This window comes from Micromys minutus (genome assembly GCF_963924665.1).
Source record: "Micromys minutus genome assembly, chromosome: 12".
In the NCBI taxonomy this organism is placed as follows: Eukaryota; Metazoa; Chordata; class Mammalia; order Rodentia; family Muridae; genus Micromys; species Micromys minutus.
In genome coordinates, this window is record NC_137981.1 from 37,162,687 (window position 1) to 37,184,111 (window position 21,425).

At 41.7% G+C, this 21,425-nt stretch overlaps 1 protein-coding gene across 1 annotated transcript; it reads left to right on the plus strand.

Moving 5' to 3' along the window:
- Positions 1-9,224: 9,224 nt before the first annotated feature.
- LOC308427959 (large ribosomal subunit protein uL13-like) lies at positions 9,225-9,734 on the plus strand (the record flags this gene model as incomplete). The annotated part of the gene is made up of 1 exon (XM_080926253.1): positions 9,225-9,734. Exon 1 carries the CDS (start codon positions 9,303-9,305, stop codon positions 9,732-9,734), a length of 432 nt encoding a protein of 143 aa, XP_080782379.1. The 5' UTR covers positions 9,225-9,302.
- Between the last annotated feature and the right edge of the window lie 11,691 nt (positions 9,735-21,425).

Consider the following 21,425-nt stretch of genomic DNA (forward strand, 5'->3'; position numbering starts at 1 on the left):
TGACTTCCAATCTTGACAAAGCAGGTCAGAATGACATTAAACTCATGGAGCTACCTAGATAGTAATGTAGTTGTGTAATGAAACTTTTGCTGGGGGATGTAACACACATCTTCATACCCTAGAATAGGGAACACACAACAGACCAAAGTACAGACACCACCAAAGTCCTACTTAGTGAACCAATGGGGCTGCTTACAGAAATATCGGTAAGAGGTTACTTACAGGCAGACGATGAAAAGACAGTTGTACTACCAAGGCCCACTTCAGCGTGAGTGACAGACAGCTCATGAAGTTGGGAACCTGGAGCACACTGCACAGTCTGCAGACAGCTCAGCAGGTTGGAGAGTGTCCTTTCTTTTTTCTTACAACTTTATTTCAAAAAGAGAGATGCATATATAGGTTTTTAAAAGTATTTTGGCATAAAGCTATATGAATATATTTTTGTCAGTACTTGATTCTTTTAAAGGTTTGATAGTGTGCATTGAAATCTTACTAGTTACCGTAAGCATAAAGTACATGTAGAACAGAACGTAACATGGAAACAGTCAAAGTTTTCTTGGTGTGTATAGAATAACATAATGAATTTTGAAGTGCTACAACTAGTATAAACCTCTTCCGGGCAGCTCAGCTGGTTTCTGCTTCTTCCAGTTCAACTTGTCCAGGTCTTCTTGGCACTCAGCTTTCTAATTCCTAAGAGGGGCTCAGCTTTTATGTTCCACTCTGGCGGGAAAAAAGCCTGGTGAATCTGGTCCATTTGGAAGTCTTCCTGAGGCTGTCTTGATTTGTTTACTGCTCAAGAAACTTTCCTGCAGGATGGAATGTTCAGTCTTCTAGGAAATGTTACACAGAAATATAGTAGGGGAATATTCTAGTAGTAGGTTGTGTGAGGCGCTGAATTTTTTTTTAATGTAAAAATTCAAAGATACAAAACAACTGCTTTTAAACATTAGCAGCAACAGTTAGTTCAGGACGGCAATACCTCAGGGAAGAGGCCAAGGGAAGTAGGCTTTCTTATTGTCTTCACTTAAGGACAGTTCAAGAAGAAAGAACCCAGAATCCAAGTCTTTGATGTGAGATGCTCCTGAGCAGAAGGAGGCTGGGAAGACAAAACGTCACAGTACAATGTCTCAGAAAGGACAAAGCTTTATAGGAAGAGTATAAACTCTGGAGATTGCCAGGGGATCGAGTCCTTTAGCTCAACTGTCCAAAGCTCTCGAGGAGAGAAAGAACCACATAAAAGAAGCCTGTTGGGTGGTGGCAGCACACACCTTAAATCCCAGCACTCATGAGGCAGAGGCAGGCAGATCTCTGAGTTCATAGGCCAACCTGGCCTAGAGATCAAGTTCCAGCACAGCCCGGGCTACACAGAAAAACCCTGTCTCAAAATAACCAAATAATAATCATAATATTAATTAATTTTAGAAAAGAAGAAGCCTGGTATAGAGGCATACATCTTTAATCCCAGCACTCAGGAGGCAGAGAGACATTATGTTCTCTGTGAGTTTGAAGCCAACCTGGTTGCCATACCAAGTTCCAAACTGCGCAGGGTTACACACTGAGACTCTTTCTTTAAGAAGAAAGGCAAGCTAGGTGTATTACTGCAATGTGGGTACTCAGTACTCAGTACTAGAGGCAATAAGAATCTCTGCTAATTCAGGACCAACCTGGCCTACAAATGTGTTCCTAGACAGTAAGGCCTAATATCAAAACCCTATCTTTAAGGACCCACCCCGACTCCACCGGCCCGGTGGCGGAGGCGAAGCGCAGTTACCCTTGGGACCTCGGATCATGTCGCCTGGAGTGACTGTGGCCTGCAGCCTGCGCACTGCCCTGGCGCACTGCTGCAGCGGATCTGCTTTGCTTCCGGTGCGGAAATTCACAGAGAAGCTGGAATGGATAGTAACAGAGCATGACGTTGGAACAGTAGGAACCAGCAATTCTGCACAGGAAGCTCTGGGAGATGTTGTTTACTGTAGTCTGTCTTAAGTTGGGACAAAACTGAAAAAACAAGAGTTCAGTGCTTTCTACTCTCCTCTGTCAGGAGAGGTAACTGAAGTCAGTGAAGCAAAACCCGGGGCTAGTCAACAAATCCTGTTATGAAGATGGTTGGCTGATCAAGATGACACTGAGTGACCCTTCTGAGCCGGATGAGTTAATGAGTGAAGGACCATATGAGAAATATGTGAAGTCCATTGAGGAGTGACCGTGACTTCCAGATAAAACCGGGACATGACCTGCTCTAGTGGAGAATAGAGGACTTGCAATAACTTTTAGCAATACTGGTGGAAAGAAACTATTCTTGACAGTGCTACTTAAGACCCACCCCGAACTTCCTAATCGATGCAGACAAACACAGTGTAAAGATTTTTGATAATCACTATTCTAAGTATTTAGACTAGGGGTAAAGCTCTGGTGTTTAGAGGTCTTGGATCATCTGTGGTAAAAGGTGGTTATAAAGTTGAGTTTGGTAACCATTTAATCCCAGCACTCAAAAGATGTTCGTTCGAGGTCGGTCTACAGAACACGTTCCAGACCAGCCACAGTTACACGGTGAGACCCTACCTACTGAGTACACAAATTTCATAATTCAGGATAACAGTGGTGGATCTTACTTTTTTGTAACTTGGCCATATCCACCACTGGGTTTTGATCAGAGGCTTAGCGTCTTCTCATTAGAAATGCCTGGGAATACAGGGAGTGTCATACAGTGTCAGATGCAGGAAAGAAACTGTCTTTGCTTCGCCATCTGCTGTGTTGGCTGTTATTTTTCCACCGTGAAGCACTGACTTTGCAACATCGTGAGAAACAAACAAAACATTCATCCTCTTTGGGGGAAAAATATCTTTAAAAGAGAAAGAAAAGGCAAATTGGGCCGGAGAGATGGCTCAGTGGTTAAGAGCACTGCCTGCACTTCTAGAGGTCCTGAGTTCAATTCCCAGCACCACAGGGTGGCTCACAACCATGTGTAATTGGGATCTGATGCCCTCTTCTGGTGTGTCTGAAAACAGTTACAGTGTACTCATAAATACAATAAAGAAATCTAAAAAAAAAAAAAAAAAAAAAAAAAAAAAAAAAAAAAAAAAACAAATAGAAAGGTAAAAACAAATCTTGTCAGTAACAGAGATACATAGTAAGAAATATTAAGTTCTTCAGAAAGGAGGAAAACCTCATCTACACAAAGGAATTAAGAATACTGCAAAGATTGGAGAGGTCACTCGGTAATGAACAGCGTTGCCTGCTGTCCCAGAGGACCTGGGTTTGATTCTCAGTACTCATATGGTAGCTTGCAGCACTCCAGTTCTGTTGCGGTAAATATTAAAAATGGATCTGCTGTTATCAGTTCCCGCGTGTTCTCCACATGAATCCGTGCGGAGCTGCGGGCTACTGGGCCAGATCTGCTCACCCCGGCTGCTTCTCTACCACGCAGTCCACGAGCCGCTCTCTCCCAGCTGTCTCTTCTTTCGCCATCTTGATTCGTCTTGCTTCCTCTCCTCTCTCCTTCTTAGACTCTTCCTGCCTACCCTTCCTTCTCATCCAATGCAGCACCCGCCTTGCTACATAATGACATTATCCTGCACAGGTGCCCTTTTCTGGCCTCTGCAGGCACACATGTGGTGCACAGATACACATACAGACAAAGCATCCATCCTTCCATACAAAATTTTAAAATAAAAGGTAAACACTGTAAAAGAGGGCTGGAGAACTTGCTGCTCTTCCAAATGGCCTGAGTTTGGTTCCCATTACCATGTGGTGGCTCAGAACCATCTATAACTACACCTTTAGGGTGTCTGAACACATTTCTGACCTCCACGTGAGCTACATGTATGTGGAACACTCATACACATAACAGGGTGTGATGGCTAAGTGGGTAAGAACAGCCAAGCACAATGACCTGAGTTTGTCCCTGCAACGGAAGGAGAGACCCAACTCCCAAAGGTTGACCTCTGACCTCCACACGTACACTTCTTAATACTGCATGTGTACACAGAGCCAGAGAAGTAACTAATAAAAATAATTAAAGAATACTATATATATAGTAACTGTGGAGTAGTGTAAGCTAGTAAAAGTGCAGTTTCCTTGTATTACAAAAAAGTTGGAAGTCAGCAGTGGATGACCTTAACTCAATTGCTCAGTCATCAAAGATTCTAATTCTCACCCTGCCCAACTGGGGCTTAGTCCTCATGTTTGTGCTTCAAAGAGCCTACTACAATGTCAGGCATAGTGGAATATAACTTTAGTCCTCTCATGACGTAGAGGCCCAAGGATCTCTGTCAGTTTAAGACCAACCTAGAGAGTTTCAGGACAACCAGGGACTACATAGAGAGACCCTGTCTCAAAAGGGGGGGGGAGTTACTGTGTTACATGTGATTTATCTCCAGAAAAACTAATATTGAACTTTGTAGTGGTGTTAAGAGATTTCAGAGCCTTTGAGAAGTAGACATAGTGAAGGGGGTTGATCCTGGCTTTCCTTATGAAGATATTAATGCTAATTTTAAGAACTGTGAATGGTGTTGTTATAAAGAGTAACTTTCTCTGCTCTCTGTTTTTTTCTTTCTTATGTGCTCTCACTGTGATTGCTAGATGCCCTGTTAAGATGGAGCCACAAGGCCCTCACAAGAGTACCCCTGTGATATCGTTGATGATAGGGCCACCTGGTTTGGATATTTAGCCTTTAAAACTGTGAGCTAAATACACCTCCTGTATTAAAGTACCCAGTCTTGAGAATTTGTTCTGGCAACAGAAAATGGACTAAGATATAAACCTTATCTTTAAACATTTCTGTTCCTGTACCAGTGAGGGCCAAGCATAAATATAATATTTGTGTAATTACTAGTGAGCAAATGGTTTAGAAAGAGAATGATACATTTGAATGCCATCAGAAGGAAAAAGAAATATACTATTATGTGATTTGAGACTCACAAAAAAGTCTCATTAGCTTAAACAAATTGTAGTTATTAGGCTAAGAAACTAAGGGGGAAACCAAAGGTAGAAAATTCTATGTCGAGCTCGGCATTACCTTATTAGCAATCAGTTCTCACCATGTTTCTATGTTTCTTCTATTGTTTCTGTCAACACATACAACCATTTGGGGATATATTTGAGGGAATTCATCTCCCTGGGGGTCTCTTAATTACAGCAATCTATTTTCTGTAACCATCTTCTCCCTTCATTACCAAATAGCAAGGAATAGGACCCAGAACTAGCCAATCAGAACTAGGCAATCATCATATCCTCCCTCCTTGGAAACACTCAGCCATTCAAGAGGACATGTGTAGCACTCAAAGAACCAATCAGAATCCTTCCCTGAAATTCATGTAGGAGTACTAGCAGATGAATTTTCTGTTAGAAGCGTTCAAAGATATGAAATTGGAACTGTTAAAGCCCTTTTCTCCAGAAGTTTGTCTGGGGTAAAGAGAGGGGGGGGAAAGGAAGGAGGAAAGCCAAACCACTGTGAGAAGCAAGGTACACAGAAATAGAAGAAAAATTTTCACCCATTGTTTAGGCTTCTGTATTCAATTACAAGTAAAGCCAGAGCCTGCCCCAAGCCACTCAAAAATAGGAACCAATAAATTCCCTTTGGATTTCTCTAAGTTAAGTTAGTATTATGACAAGTGTAGTTGAAATATTTTGGTTAATATACACTGATAATCTCAAACCTAAAAGGAGATGGAGAATTACACTAAATGATACACATCTGATCAGGAGAAAGAGGAAGACTTTATACTTACCCAAGGAAGAGGCACATTGCTCCTGTGATTAACAACCAGGGTGCACATTCTCTTTTCTCTCATACCCATCTGGATTTTTCTCTGCTTTTCCTTTTTTAAGTGTTGTGGTAGTTACTGAACCCAGGGCTTTAACCAAGCTAAGCAAGTACTCTACTACAGAGCTACACCCCTAGCCCACACCTAGTTTTCACCTAGGGATCTAGTTTTGAAAATGAAACAGTATTATCATTTGGAGTATTCATTGTATTTTCTAAGAGAGTTCTCATTTCCCTCCCAGTATATGATCTACACAAACCTTGACTTACAAAAGGGATTTTATTTTATTACTCTAAAAGTGATTATAATCGAAGTATTTTTGAGTCTCCAATCCAGTAGTTTCCAATGAAAGTTGATGAAAGAATATAAAACATGTAGCAAAATTCTGAAAAGCAACTTTGGGCTTTGATTGTTCGTTTGTTTGTTTGTTTGTTTGTTTGGTTGGTTGGTTGGTTTGTTTTGTTTTCTATGTAGCTCTGGCTGTCCTGAAACTCACGCTGTAGACAGGGCTGGCCTCGATCTCAGAGATCTACCAGTCTCTGCCTCCCAAGTACTGGATTTAAAGGTGTACAACAACAAGACCTGCCTGATTTTTACTTTTATTGTGTGTCTGTGTTGGTGCATGCACATGAATACATGTGCCCCAGAGGTCAGAAGAAGGGATAGGATCCTCGGGAGCTGGAGTTACAGCTGTCTGACATGGGTGCCGGGACTTGAATGACAGTCCTAACAGGCCAGCAAGAGCTCTTAACCACCAAGCCATCTCTCTAGCCTTGGCAACTATTTTTGCATGCTATGTATGTGCTCAAAAGTGAAGCGACCCTGTAAAGATAATATTAACTACAAGCCTGTTGTGAAATAATAATCTCACCCAAGTAACACAAATCCCTAAACCTTACTAGCCTAGAACTACAAATTTTGGGCAGATTTCCACTAATACTAAAACAAATTCTCAACGCTAGTTGTTGGCATTCCTTCTATGCTCCACCCAGCAGTTACCTGGCAACAGCCAGGTAGGCCTGACTTCCTACAAAAAAAGGGTGGTTTGGCCCTTCCTCTCTCTCTTGCTCTCTTGCTCCTCTGCCTCTCTGTCTCTCTTCTCTTCCCTTTCTCCCAACCACTATGTCCACGTGTTTCTGGCTGGCCTCTTCCCTTTCTCTCCCTCTCTTTCTTTTTCTGTCTCTACTCCCTTCTCAATTCTCCTTCCCACGTCCCTAAATAAACTCTATTCTATACTATATCCCTATACCCTCTGTATGGCTTGTATCTCCGGGGAAAGGGATGCCTCAGCATAGGCCTGCCAAGGCACACCTCCCACATCACCATATCTGGCTCTATCAAACATACCCTGGCTCTCTTTTTTATAAAACACACTCATTCCTTTTCATTGCCAAAAATCACCTCTCAGTGCAACCTGATGGGAAGCCCGTCTTTCCATGGTCAGAAACAAGTTTGTAATACTTCTGTTCTAGCCTCCTCAGAGACACTCCTGCTGGGTCACTGCAGGGCACACCAGGGTCTTCCCTCAATTTCTTTCCACTTTGATTCAATGCTGTGATATCAAGAAACATGATCCTTTTCCCTTTAGCTTTTCTGCCCTACATGTTGTGATCTTAGGAGCGAAGTCAACTTGTAGCAAAATGCCAAGTATGGCACAAAGATTATCTCACAGATTCCAGGGACAGGAGTTGCAACTCAGTTTTATAGGAAACAGAACAAGGGTCTGGAGAGAGGACTCAGCAGTTAAGAGCACTTGCTGCTCTTCCAAAGGACTGAGAGCCCAGGTTTGAGTACCATCACCCACATGTAGGCTCACAGCCATCTGAAGCTCCAATTACAGGAGATCTGATATCTTCTTCTGACCTTCTGTGGTCCCAGGCATTCACATGGTGCACAAACATACAGGAATGCAAAACACTCATACACATAAAATAAATAAACCAAAAATAACTGGGAATGGACAAGCACTAAGGTAGATAAATTCCGCATTGGCATTTTCTTCTGAGGGTTCTTGGGCTTGTGGACACCTGTTCACTCTTCCTCGGTGATTTGGCTTTCTTCATCTTTTCATCCTCAGCAGCACTTCTGTGTGTTGAGACACATTTGGAGCCACACACCAGATACCCTACATATCAGATGTTTACGTTACGATTCATAGCAGTAGCAAAATTACAGCTATAAAGTAGCAGTGAAGTAATTTGTGGCTGGGGGTCACCACACCATGAGGAACTGTACTAAAGTGTCAGAGCATCAGGAAGGTTGAGAACCACTGACCTACAGCCTTAAACATGACACTTCCAGCTAACAAGGTATCTTCCTCATTTCCATACTTGTGTTGACAACTGCATTTCTTATTCGTTTTGTATCATCCCCACCCCCTTTTAAAGAAAAGATCTATCTCACTATGCAGCCCAAGATGACATCGAACTTGAAATCCTCCTGCCTTAGCCTCCTTTTGAGCTAGAAACCACCCTTCATTTTGTTTTGTTGTATTTGATAAAGGGTCTCCTTTATCCAGACTAGTTTCCAACTCCTTATGTAGCCAAGATTGTCCTTGGACTCCAGGTACTTCTGCTCCCATTTCCCAAGTGCTAGAGTTAGAGGTGTGGTCTCTCTACCACATACAACCTGCTTCTGATTTCGGGGAACCCAGACTAATATACTTAGCATCAATAGATTCTCCTTTACTTAGTCTTAAAAAAATGGAGGAACCAGGTGTGGTGGCAGAAACCTTCAACCCGAGCACTTGCAAGAAGGAACTGAGGGGCCAAGGCTGTGTAAAGAGACATGTCTCAAAAACAAAAACAAACAAACAAAAAGTTGAGCCAGATGTAGACATGGTTGTTTATGCTTACAGTGCCAGGAGCTGGGAGGTTTAAGTAGGATTGCAGTGAGTTCAAGGCTAGCCTGGACTACAAAATGAATTCAAGCTCAGCCTGAGCTACAGAGACCATTTCTCAAAAAAAAAAAAAAAAAAAATTAAAGGGAAACAGCCCAAGGTGACGACTGTGTAAAATAAGATGAAGTTCACAGGCTTCAGAGTTCTTTTATAAATGTCAAATGTAAATAGAACAAAATTCATCTCTACAAGGGCAGACAATAATTATCCACATAACATGGCCTAAATCCAGAGGATAAACCAGGTTTCCTTTCAAGATGGCTAAAAATTATACCCATCTTACATTAACACATTTTAAAATATAAAACAACTGCATTTGATTTTGTTTACTGTGTTCAATTTTTTTCCCAAGAACAAAGGGTCAGAACTTATACATATATTTGCATAATTTAAAACCGATTGCTTTCTCACTGTAGATACCAGTCCACCTTCAACACGTATCCAAAACTTCACTTTAAAAAAAAAAGTTTTCTTTCCCAGGCAGCTGCCGAAGATGGCAGAGGGACAGGTTCTAATACTGGACGGTCATTGTGACCAAGCTGGGCTGGGAGATGGTGGTTGTACGCTGTGAGGGCATCAACATATCTGGAAATTTCTACAGAAACAAGTTGAAATATCAAGCCTTCCTCCGAAAGCGGATGAACACCAACCCCTTTCCAGGCCCCTACCACTTCCGAGCTCTGAGCCGCATTTTTTGGCGCACTGTGCGAGGCACGCTGCCCCACAAGACCAAGAGAGGCCAGGCTGCCCTGGAACGCCTCAAGGTGTTGGATGGGATCTCTCCATCCTATGACGAGAAAAAGCAGATGGTGGTCCCTTTTGCCCTCAAGGTTGTGCGGCTGAAGCCTACCAGAAAGTTTGCTTACCTGGGTCGTCTGGCTCATGAGGTCGGGTGGAAGTACCAGGCAGTGACGGCCACTCTAGAGGAGAAACGGAAGGAAAAGGCCAAGATCCACTATCGGAAGAAGAAGAAGCGGCTCTTGAGGCTACCGAAACAGGCACAAAAGAATGTGGAGAAGAAAATCTGCAAGTTCACAGAGGTCCTCAAGACCAATGGACCACTGGTGTGAACCCAATAAAGACTGTTTGTGCCTCAAAAAAAAAAAAGTTTTGTTTGATTTTTAAATTTTTAATTACATGTTGTGGTGGTTTGAATATGCTTGGCCCAGGAAGTGGCACTATTAGGAGGTGTGGCCTTGCAGACTGTAGTAGTTTGAATATTCTTTCTTGGCCCAGGGAGTGACACTACTTGTACTTGAAGGTGTGGCATTATTGGAGTTGGTGTGTCCTTGTTGGGGAAAGTGTGTCACTGTGGGCATGGGCTTTAAAACCCTCATCCTAGCTGCCTGGGAGCCAATCTTCTGTTTGCCTTCCAAACAAGATGTAGAACTCTCAGCTCTTCCTGCACCATGCCTGCCTGGATGCTGCCATGCTCCCGCCTTGATGATAATGGGCTGAACCTCTGACCTATAAGCCAGCCCCAATTAAATGTCCTTATAAGAACTGCCATAGTCATGGTGTCTGTTCATAGTAATAAAACCCTAACTAAGGCCTGTTTGTCTGTGTTAGTCTGGGAGTTCATGCATAAGAGTGTAGTCCCAGAGGCTAAGCAACTGTAGAACCTGTAACTCCAGGAATGGAGTTACAGGCAATGTGAGCCAACCTGAGTGCTGGGAAAAGAACTCAGGTCCTCTGCAACAGCAGCACCCCTTAACCTCTGAGCTACCTCTCCCTTGCCCAAAACTTCACTTCTTAGTAGGCAGTGGAGATTTACTTTAACAATCTCAAGATCCCAACAATCCATTGCTCAGACATTGTTCCAACCCTGAGAACACAATAATGCTTTTTATCAATTCATACTTTACTGAACATTTTAGAGAGTTAGAAAATTTATCTGACGTTACCACACTATGTTTAAAATGAAATTAGCCCACAACCTCAAATCTTCCCACTACTCTCAGAAATCCTACCAAAAAGACTGTTTGCTTGGATTTTAAGGATGCGGAGAAAGCACATGACTCATCCCAGATGAAAATGGCCAAAGACCTTGCTCAGCAGGGATACTGGGGTGGCTGGGCTTCTCTCTCCATCGAAGAACATCTTCATTATGTCCGGCTTCTCCACATGGTTTTTCTGCATCATCTCACAAGCATAGTGGCCAAATGTCTGAACTGGCAGTTTCTGAAGTATTCAAAAGTGAAAAGGCCAAAATTGTCAGGGAACACTTAGTTCTAGAAATGGCGCAGCGTCCTTTCTCTCTCTTGGTAAAACATAACAGAGCAAGAACAGCGAAATGCTTAAGCGTGTGAAAATATATAAGATCTCATGTACCCGATTTCTAGCTTCAGAAATCTGTTGGGCCTTTCATAACTGGTTATAAGTCAGTGACATGCTCAAGACCCTGACTTGGTACCAGACACTTCAAGGAAATAGAACAAAGATCGGTCATTTTAAAAATGAGTCACAGGATAGAGTCTGTGTGGGAGAGGGTTACATGACAGCATGAGTAATTCAAGAAATATCAGTGACCGAAGCCATTTTGGGAAATTAGCTACCACACTTTACAGCTGCTTGCCTGTCTCTTGCCAGAAATGTGGGTTACATGGCATGTTTACTCATTCTTTCCCTCATCCATTCATTTGATTTCACTGCTAGGGATTGACCCTAGGCCTTGTACATGCCAAGCAAGTACTCTATCAACTATAGCCTCAAACCCAGGAAACAGTCTTTAGAAACTAAATATGTGTCAAACAAGATCATTGAAGCTTTAACTTTTTGCTTTAATTTTTTTGTTTCTATTTTACATGTTGTTTAAGACAGGGTCTAAGCCAACCCTTAGCACTCTCTTTCTTGAACCCTAATCTCTCCTTAGACCCTGGAGTTCTTTGCTTCCTAATACACTTCCCCCTACACCCCGAAGACAATGTTTCTCTCTGTGTAGCCCTGGCTATCCTGGAACTCGCTCAGTAGACCAGGCTGGCCTCACTCACGGAGATGCTCCTGTCTCTGTAAAGGAGTGTGCTGCCGCTCTCTAGCCCTAAGACAGGGCTTGTTGTGTGATCCTGGTTGTCCTAAAAATAGCTGTGGACCACTGAACTTCGAATAATCCTCTTCCGTCTGCTTCCCAGGCGCTGGGGTTCCAGGCGTGAACCATGTCATCAACCCTAAAAGTGTTTTTAGAGATGTGCTCACAGTCAGACACTGTGGGTACACACCTGAATTCCAGCACTTTCCATATATAGGAAGATCAAAAGTTTAAGAACAGCTCAGCTACAGAGTAAGTTCCATTCCAGCCTGGGCTACCTGAGCCCCTGCCTCCAAACAAACAAAAAGAGAAAAATGTGTCTTTAATCAGCAGCATTCAGGCTGAGGCAAATAGATCTTTGTGAATTCAAAACCAGCCTGGTCTACATGGTGACCTCAGACAAGCCAAGACTATATGGTGAATCATGAGAGAAGCATTATTATATTTCTTTTTTTATCAGTCCAATATATAACTTTGACGTTGTTTCTTGGGGTGGAGGCAGAGTAGGTGTTTGTTTATTTATTTATTTTAAATAGAATCTTGCTTTTGGTTTCCAGATTCTGATCTGGGCTCTAGCCATTCCTGGCCTGGGCAGAAGGGACCTTACTCTAGGCACACATCACTGCACCTGATTTGCTGTGGTTTTTAAGAATCTGTTTCTTCATTATAACTGTGTCACATCTGATTACCTACCCTCACTTAGGAAAGTGTTCTTGATAATGTTTTTACATTCTTAGGTTTAAAGAACTGGCAAAAATAACCAAAATGGACTTTAAGCATGCACATATAAAAACTTAGCTGCTCACCCAGATATAATTTACATGCTATAAAATCACACATCTGAAGAATGCATACTTCCTTTATTTTATGGTCAGTGACTTACGTTTACAGAAGTCTCACAACTATTACCACACTTATATTTAGAATATTCCAAAATCCAAAACAGAAAACTCCTCTGCACCTGCCCTGCTTCCCATTCTCCTCCACACCCCGTTCTACACATCGCCTACTCTTCCTTTCCCCGTAGATTCCTCTATTTTAGTTTCTGTCTTCTCTCTGTTCAGCTACCACGTGCTGGGATAACAGGCATCCGTCACCAAGTCCAGGTTATGTGACCTTAGATTCAAACCACAGCTCTGTGCATGCTGGGCCAGCATTCTATTATCCAGCTGTATTCCCGGCCCTATAATTTTTGTCTTTATATACTTGCCTATTCTGGATAATCTTTATAAATAAAATCACATTATTTGTGCTTTTTCCTTAGCAGATGTTTTCAAGGTTTAGCCATGTTACAGGTATACCTGTACTGTATTTGTTTTATGGCCAAATAATAGCCTATCATGTGACTGCATCACACTTTATTAATTCCCAGGTAGTGAGCGCTAGGGTCTTATGAATAATTTTGTGATAAACACTCATGTACATGTCTTTTTATATAGGTGTGTGTTTTCAATTCATGGGTCCACAGTTGGATGAAAAGTCACTGATTATTTTCTAAGGGACGGATTTTATCTTTCTGATATAAAGGAAATTATAAGTAACTATTATTACACGGGGGTGGGAAGTGAGGGTTACACTCAAATGTAAACCCAAGGAATTTAAGAGCTTACATGTACCTGCATGGTTTCTATAATTCAAGATGGCTTTGCCTAAGGCAATTGATTTAGCTTTGAGTTTCTCTTTCTTTAACTACATAGTGGAAAAATATATAAATATATAAGGTTAATGAAATGATTGAAACAAATAGCTTTAAACTCAGTGTCAATTGTTAATGTTCATTAGTTATTAATAATTATTTTAAATAACTTCTATGTTGTTGTGTTTTTATAATTAACATGCATTGATTTTCAAAATCCCGCTGCTTCAGCTTTATAAGTGTGAGAATTTTAGGCTTCTACCCCAAGTTCAGCTAAATGCAGTCTTCCATTACCAATATTGCCTTAGATTGAAACTGCTTCCTGGTTATCTGCTTTAACTGAGGACACAGGGATTGCTCACTGACAGTTTGAATTGTGCGTAGGTAATTATTTTCAACTTTACAAACCAAGAGGGAGAACTTATTGAGCATACAGATTCATGAGATAGGAGCTGTGGGGACAGCAATGGGTAACCATTTGAGCAGCAATGGTACCTGCTGCTCAATCCGAAAGACCTGGGTTTGGATCCTAAGCATCCAAATAAAAGTCTGATGTGCCTGTAACCACCCTGGGGAGGCAAAGATAGCAAGTTGCTGGGACTCACACTGGCCATTCGGTCCAGCCAAAAACAGGAGCTCTACGTTCAGTGAGAGATGCTGCCTCAAAAAACAAGATGGAGAGCAGGGTACGGTGGCGCCCGCCTTCAATCCCAGAGGCTGAGGCAGGTGGATCTCTGACTTCGAGGCCAGACTGGTCTACAAAGTGAGACCAGCACAGTCAGGGGTTTGTTACACAGGGAAATCATTTCTTGGAAAGCAAAACAAGCAAAAAGATGAAGGCCAATGGGATGGCTCACCATGGAGCAAACTCACACCCAGACACATCCACTCACACACTAACTAAAAAATGTTGATAATTGAGATAGCAGAAGATACCTGACATCACCCTTTGACCTCTACATGCACACACTTGCCCACACACATGCATCACACACACACACATTATAAAATCAATCCTGGGGTACACAGTTCCTGATTTATAATCGTTTGATACATGTTTTGTTTTGTTTTTGCTTGAGGGTGGTGTGACAGTAGTAAGAGCTCAGTAAAAATCATCCTTTGCAGTTGGATTTTCCTGGACTAAGGATATAAGATAGGACACAGAGCCACAGTTATTAACAAGCCACACTCCATGAGGGAGCCATATATAGTGTCACACGCTGTTTATTGATAGTGTTTATTCAGTTAAGCGTATTAAATGTATCCTTGGCTTTTTTTATTCTCAATGTATCATCTTTATCAGGATACAAATTTAACCACTGTAAAAGGAGAATCTATAGTAATATTGAAATTTACAGTCTAGAAACTGTGATCTCTCCCACCCTTTATTCCATGTAGGGACGCAAACTCAGAGACTTATACGTGCTAGGCAAATATTCTACCACTGAGCTAGACCCAACAGCCCAAAGAATTGCTTGTACTTTTCTACTGGTGTTTGAAGCAAAACAATTCTTTGTTGCTTTTTTTTTTTTTACCTTTATTTCTTCTTATTTTAGTGCAAAAACTAATCCATTTTACCAAAGATTTTTGTCTTCTTTCTCCAGATAGCTGATTTGGCAATGCATTTTAATTCCTTGTCTATGTAATTTATTTACTATTATATGCTTTATCTGATAACTCACAATATTCATCTAATAAGGCTTGTTCTATTTATAAAACTTCAAGAGAATTTTTATTTTTAAGAAGAAACAGCAGAAATGCTAGGATTAACTGTTAAAATACACTCTAAGCATTTTCTGACCTATTTTTTCTTGGTATACACATATTTTTGGTCAGAGTGATGGGCTCGTGAGGCCCTCGCTCAGGCTTCTCCCATGGATCCTTTTGTTCTTGTTTCTGTTTTTCAAGACGGCTCTCCTACTTATCCTCATGTTTATCAGGTAGCCACTTACTAAGGACACTGGGGCCATTTGCCAGACTCAAGAAATCTACAGCCTCTTATCCAATCAGCATGCAAACACCTACAAGGTAACAAGTATTGACTTTAAGACTATCTTTGTGTCTAGAAATACAGCTCAGTAGCAACACTTGCCTTGCAAGCTAACAGGCCTAGGTTTAATGTTGAGTATTGAAGAAAAAACAAGTCTCTCTCTCTCTCTCTCTCTCTCTCTCTCTCTCTCTCTCTCTCTCTCTCTCTCTCTCTCTCTCACACACACACACACACACACACACATACATACATACACACACACACACACACACACACACACACTCTCACTCTGTTCCACCCTCCCTCCTTTCCCCCAGTGTGTGAATGTGTGTGAATGTGTGGTGTGTGTGTGTGTGTGTGTGTGTGTGTGTGTGTGTGAGTGAAACCATGTTATTGATACCACACAACTTACCCACTTCAGGCATGTTTTCTGTCTTACCTATGTTCTGTATAGGCTCCTACCACTGTGACGCCATCTGCCAATGAGGCCTTGGCCACAGCTCAAGCAATGTCATTGCACAACCTGACTTTCCTGGTTTTGGACTTTCAGCATACCAAACTGTGAGTATAAGCTTTTGTATACAAACATATACAACTCTCGGTCTTTTAGTTCATTTACATTTAGTGCACTGTTAATAACAATTTTAAATTATTTTAATCACCTCAAATAGAAGTCCTGTTTTTTGGGGGGCTGGATGGGGGGGTGACCCTCAAGACAGTTTCTCTGGGTAACAGCAGCCCTACCTATCTTGAAACTTGTTTCATAGACCAGGTTGGTCTCAAACTCAAAAAGATCCTCCCGAACACCCACCACCTTAACAGTTTTTTGAGACAGGATTTCTCTGTGTAGCCCTGGCTGTCCTGGAACTCATTATGTAGACCAGGCTGGCCTTCAGCTCAGTGACTGACCTACCTCTTGCCTTCTAAGTACTGGGATTAAACACATGAGCTGCCACTACCCAGCCCCTATTCTTATTAACAGTAAATCTCTGTTAGTTCACCAATCCTTGACAACCACTAATCTACTTTCTATCTTATAAACTTCTTTATTCTGGACATTTCCTATTAAAAAGGCATTATATATCATATAATTTACAGTATTTTGTGTCATGTTTCTTTCTCTTAGTATAATATTATCAACATTTATTCATCTTACAGCATGTAACCAATACTTCATTTCTTTATATGGCTAAATAATAGCCTATGTATGGGTATTGTTGGATTTGCAATAGCCATTAGTCAATGGTGGTTCTCAACCAGTGGTTCTCAACCTTCCTCATGCTGCGACCCTTTAATACACTTCCTCATGTTGTGGTGACCCCCAATCATAAAATTATTTTGTTGCTACTTTGTAACTGTAATTTGCTACTGTTTTGAATCATAATGTAAATATCTGATAGGCTGGATATCTATGACCCCTGTTGTTTCAAGGAGGTCTGGATCCACAGTTTGAGAACCACTGTACTAGACATTTGCTTGTTTACATGTTTTGTCTATTGTGAATAATTCTGGAAGGAGCATTCTTGAGCATGTGTTTTAAGGACATGTTTTAATTTCTCTTGGGTATGTAAATAGCAGTAGAATTGCTGTGTTATACCCAGGTGGTGGTGGCACAAGCCTTTAATTCTGGGAGGCAGAGACAGGGCAAGTTCCAGGGCAGTAGGGCTACACAGAGAAACCATGTCTCAAATAAATAAATAAATTGCTGAGTAACAGTAACAGTAACCTTTCTTTTTTGGTGATGCTGGGGTTGATTCCAAAACCTTGTCTTTGCTAGGCAAGTACTCTACCTGCTGTATTTAACCTTTAGAAGAACTTCCAGACTATTTTCTAAGGTGGCTATATCACTTTACATTAAGGCTATTCATAAGATCTACTTTCTTGAGACTTAATTGATATCTAAGTTAGTCATAGTCTCAGGAACTGACTTTTGTTGTTCAGGTAAGAAACAGTTAAGTTCAGGTAATACTGTTAAGTATTCTGTCTGTATCATGACCTGGATTGGGCACTTTCAAAGAGTCTGTGTTTTTCAACACAGTTTTAAAATGAAATAGTTAATGTTCTTTTTTTCTTGAAAGAAAAAGGTGGTTCTGCTTACCCAGGTTCCAAAGGGTACAGCCTCTTAAGGCGTATGTGCTCCTCTCACCCTAACAGACTGAACAGGAGTTGGCGGAGCAAGATAATAATATCAATTAAAGGGGATTTCATCATGGCTGCCGTGATAAAACACCATAGATTGGGCATCTTAAAGAGCAGCAGGAACTGGAGCTGAAGAGACCGCTCAATGGTTTAAGGCACTTGCTGCTCTAACAGAGGACCCAGATTTGATTTTCATCACCCTCATGGTGGCTCATAACTATAACTGGAGCTTCTGGGGACTCCAATATCATTTTCTGACCTCTTTGAGCACCAGGCACATATATAGTGCATATATGCACATAAGCATTCATACACATAAAATAAATAAATGTAAAAAATTTTTTAAATGGTAATTTTCAATTTTTTTTTTTAATCTCAGAAGTCCAATGGAAAGGAGCTTACTCCTGGGCTTCCTTCCCAGCTTGCATATGTCTCTGTTTTCCCAACACCTTACATGGAATCGACCTATGCTTTCCCAGAACTGGGCTGAGATTACATGTACCACCATGCCTTCTTTTTTTTTTTTTTTAATTGTGTGGTGTTTGTTTTTCTCTATATGTATTCTGGCGACTCAAACTCAGGTCCTGTGCTTGCGAGCCTCTACTGACAGAGATCTATCCCTCCTCTGCCTCCTCTTCTATCCTTCTCCACATTCTCTCTTTCTCCTCCTCTGACACACATCTAATCTGGAGAGCCCCGCCTGTATGATCTCACCAGAATCACATCACCACCCATAACTCAAAGTATTATCTTAAGGGCAAGGGCTCCCTAGGATACAGTGTTTAGTGTAGATCATCTCCATAAAAAGGGGATTTTCACTGTTCTTAAACCAGCATCCATAGTCATCTTGGCAAAAGAAGTTGATGTGAGCTAATCTTTTTTTTTTCTTAAAAGTTATTCACACCTTAGCACATACTACTTTAATAGTCATGCTTTCTTTCTAACCCTTGGTATAAAGAAGGTTGGCTCAAACTAAGGTGTTCTGATAGTATTGGAGGAGCTTAAAAAAAAAAAAAGGAAAATGATTTTAGAGTCTTAGAAAGATGATGTGCAACACATGACATGCAATGTACTCATTAGGTCACATGACATGCAATGCACTCACTAGGTCACATGACATGCAATGCACTCACTAGGTCACATGACATGCAATGCACTCACTAGGTCACATGACATGCAATGCACTCATTAGGTCATTTGCTTTCATAGCAGCTCTGTGAGATAGACACTATTTCCTCACCTTAAGAAAACAGAAATGCAAAAGGCTTTAAAAGTCCATCCATTCGCTTGCAAAAGGCTACTCAACAGATAATGTGTGGTGAGTTGGTATTTTAACCCAAATTTAATTGAGTGTCTGTCCTCAAGTACAGTCCACTTTTTTTTTCTTTTGGGACACGGTCTCTCACTGGCCTGGAACTTACCAAGAAAAGAAACAGCACCACAACTCTGGGAGTATGGGAAGGAATGGAGGGAGCTGGCTGCCTGTCAAGACCAAACGGTCTTCCCCGGAGTAGTCTTTCACAGGACTGGTTGTCATAGGCGCTTGGCCAGCCCCTCGTACAGCCGGCTTAGCAAGAGGACTACTGTACTTGACTAAGTTAGGACTCCAGCAACAGCTGCTGGCAGAGCCACACACTCCAACAAAACTTCCTTATTTGGAAAATTCTTTCCTATCGTATTTGGGCAGGAAGACTATAATCTCTCATTAAAGAGAAACAAGATGTCTTGACCTACATCAGAAAGGGCACTTGCAATCACCAAAATAGAGAAACATTTAAAAAAAAAAAGTCTCTACTTTGCTTCAAGGGGAAGGTGGTAAGGGAAGACAACGCTTCATCAGAGTAAGAGGATGTTTGTGAAGCCCCATTCCCTTTAACTATGGAGGATGTTCTAATTAGCAGAAAACTGAATCTCAGTCATAACAAGGTTTAAAACTTGTATTGGGGTTAAAATAATCTAGAAGCCAGGTCTGCTATGTAGAACTGGTTTTCAAGCCCAGCACTCCCGAGGCAGAGACAGTGAGACTGGGAACCCCAAGTCTTTGTTTCCAGAAAGAAAATTCTATTTGGGAGCTGAGCTCAAAAGTAGGAGATCAGACCCTGACAACAAAGAAAACATTATATAAAGTTTGCTTATTGATTGATTGTTTAGATTTTTCTTTTTCTCTTTTTCTTTCCTTCCTTCTTTTTTCTCTTTTTTGGGGGGGTGAGGGGGCAGGGTGTTGGTCTTTGAGACCCACTCTGTAGAGCAGGCTTGCCCCAAAATAACAAATATTCCCCCTGCCTCCTGAGTGCTGGGATTAAAGGTGTGTGCCACCACCAGCTGGCTATACTTGTGAAAAGATGGGACACAGAGAGCATTTGCAAAGAGGACTGATGAGGTCGGCCTGGGTGTCCACACCTAGAACTGTGTCTGGAAGCAGCATGGTGTTGTGATGTGTGCTGGACTTGAAACACATGCCCGTGACCCCTGCAACTGCAATGTAGAAGCAGAAGGCTCATGCATTATGGGACAGCCTTGGAGACACAGTAAGTCTCAGTCACTCTGAGCCATGCATGCCCTCCTGAAGCTACTTCCTAAATGGTATACAGAGCATAGAAAAGCCCAACACTTCCTGGGGTGCTCTTTTTCTTTCTTTGTTTCTTTTTTATTGGATATTCTCTGTATTTACATTTCAAATGTTTTACCCTTCCCCCCTCCCCTTCCTCCTCCCTCTCAACTTGCTTCCATGAAGGTGCTCCCTCTCCCAATCACCCTGTCCACCTCAGTGCCTTGGCTGTTGATGGTGTTGTTCTTCCCATGAAGGTGCAAAGCCTTCAGCTCTTTCAGTCCTTTCTCTAGCTCTTTCATTGAGGCCTCCCTGTTCAGTCTGATGTTTAGCTGCAAGCATCCTCATCTGTATCTATATGAATCTGGGAGAGACTCTGAAGAGACATCTGTGTCTGGTTCCTGCCAGTAAACACTTCTTGGCATCAGCAATAGTGCCTGGGTTTGGTGGCTGTATATGGGGTGGTTCTCCAGGTGAGGCAGTCTCTGTAGATTTCTGATCCTCTATTTGACCTTGTATTTCCTCCCCTGTTTTGTTCTTCCTTCTAAGAAGGACTGAGGCATCCATATTCTGGTCTTTCTTCTTTTTGAGCTTCATAAGTTCTGTGGATGGTTTCTTGAGTATTCCAAGCTTATTTTGGGGGGGAGGTTCTGGGGTGCTCTTAAAACTCTTATCTGAGTCTTACTTTATTCTCAACTTTGCCTTCAACAGTCTGACCCTAGGAATAGTGTATTAAATCAGATAAAATAACTCATGTAAACATTTTCACAAAATGCCCTTTTGTTTGTTTTTGAGTCAGGGTCTGTCTCCTTAAGACAGACCTATGCTGCCTTCAAATTCTGTGTACCCAAGAATAACTTTGAATTTCTGATGTTCCCACCTACACCCTTTGAATGCTGTAGTTATGGGTGTGAACCATCATGCCCAGTTTCAGGCAGGAACAGGGACTGAACCCAGAGCTGTGAGCATGGTAGACAAGTACTTTATCAAGTGGGCTACAAAAACACTTAACTTCGAGTCTCAAAAGTACTTAAAAATAGTCAGTACACATGCTTTCCCTTTAAAAGTTCTAATATCCAAATTCTTCATTTAGTAGAAAGATGGGGTTGATGGATAGGTTTCCCATGTCCCCCAGCTTGTATAAAGGTCAGACTGCCTTCTCTGAGCTGGAGAAACTGCATCATCTGGACCAGAATAGTGTAAACTCAAGATGGAGTTTTGTTTTCTTCTGCATTCATCTGCAGCTAATGCCCCTGAACATTCTCCTTGTTTAATTACATTCACTAACTATCTGACACAACTTCCCCTGGGAAGAAGCTTATCCGACTCTGACTCAGGCTTTACAGCGTGTTGGATTTGAGGAAATGGATAATGTACGCCCCGCTGGCTTTGGAATTTTAAACAGAAACCCACATGCTGTTGA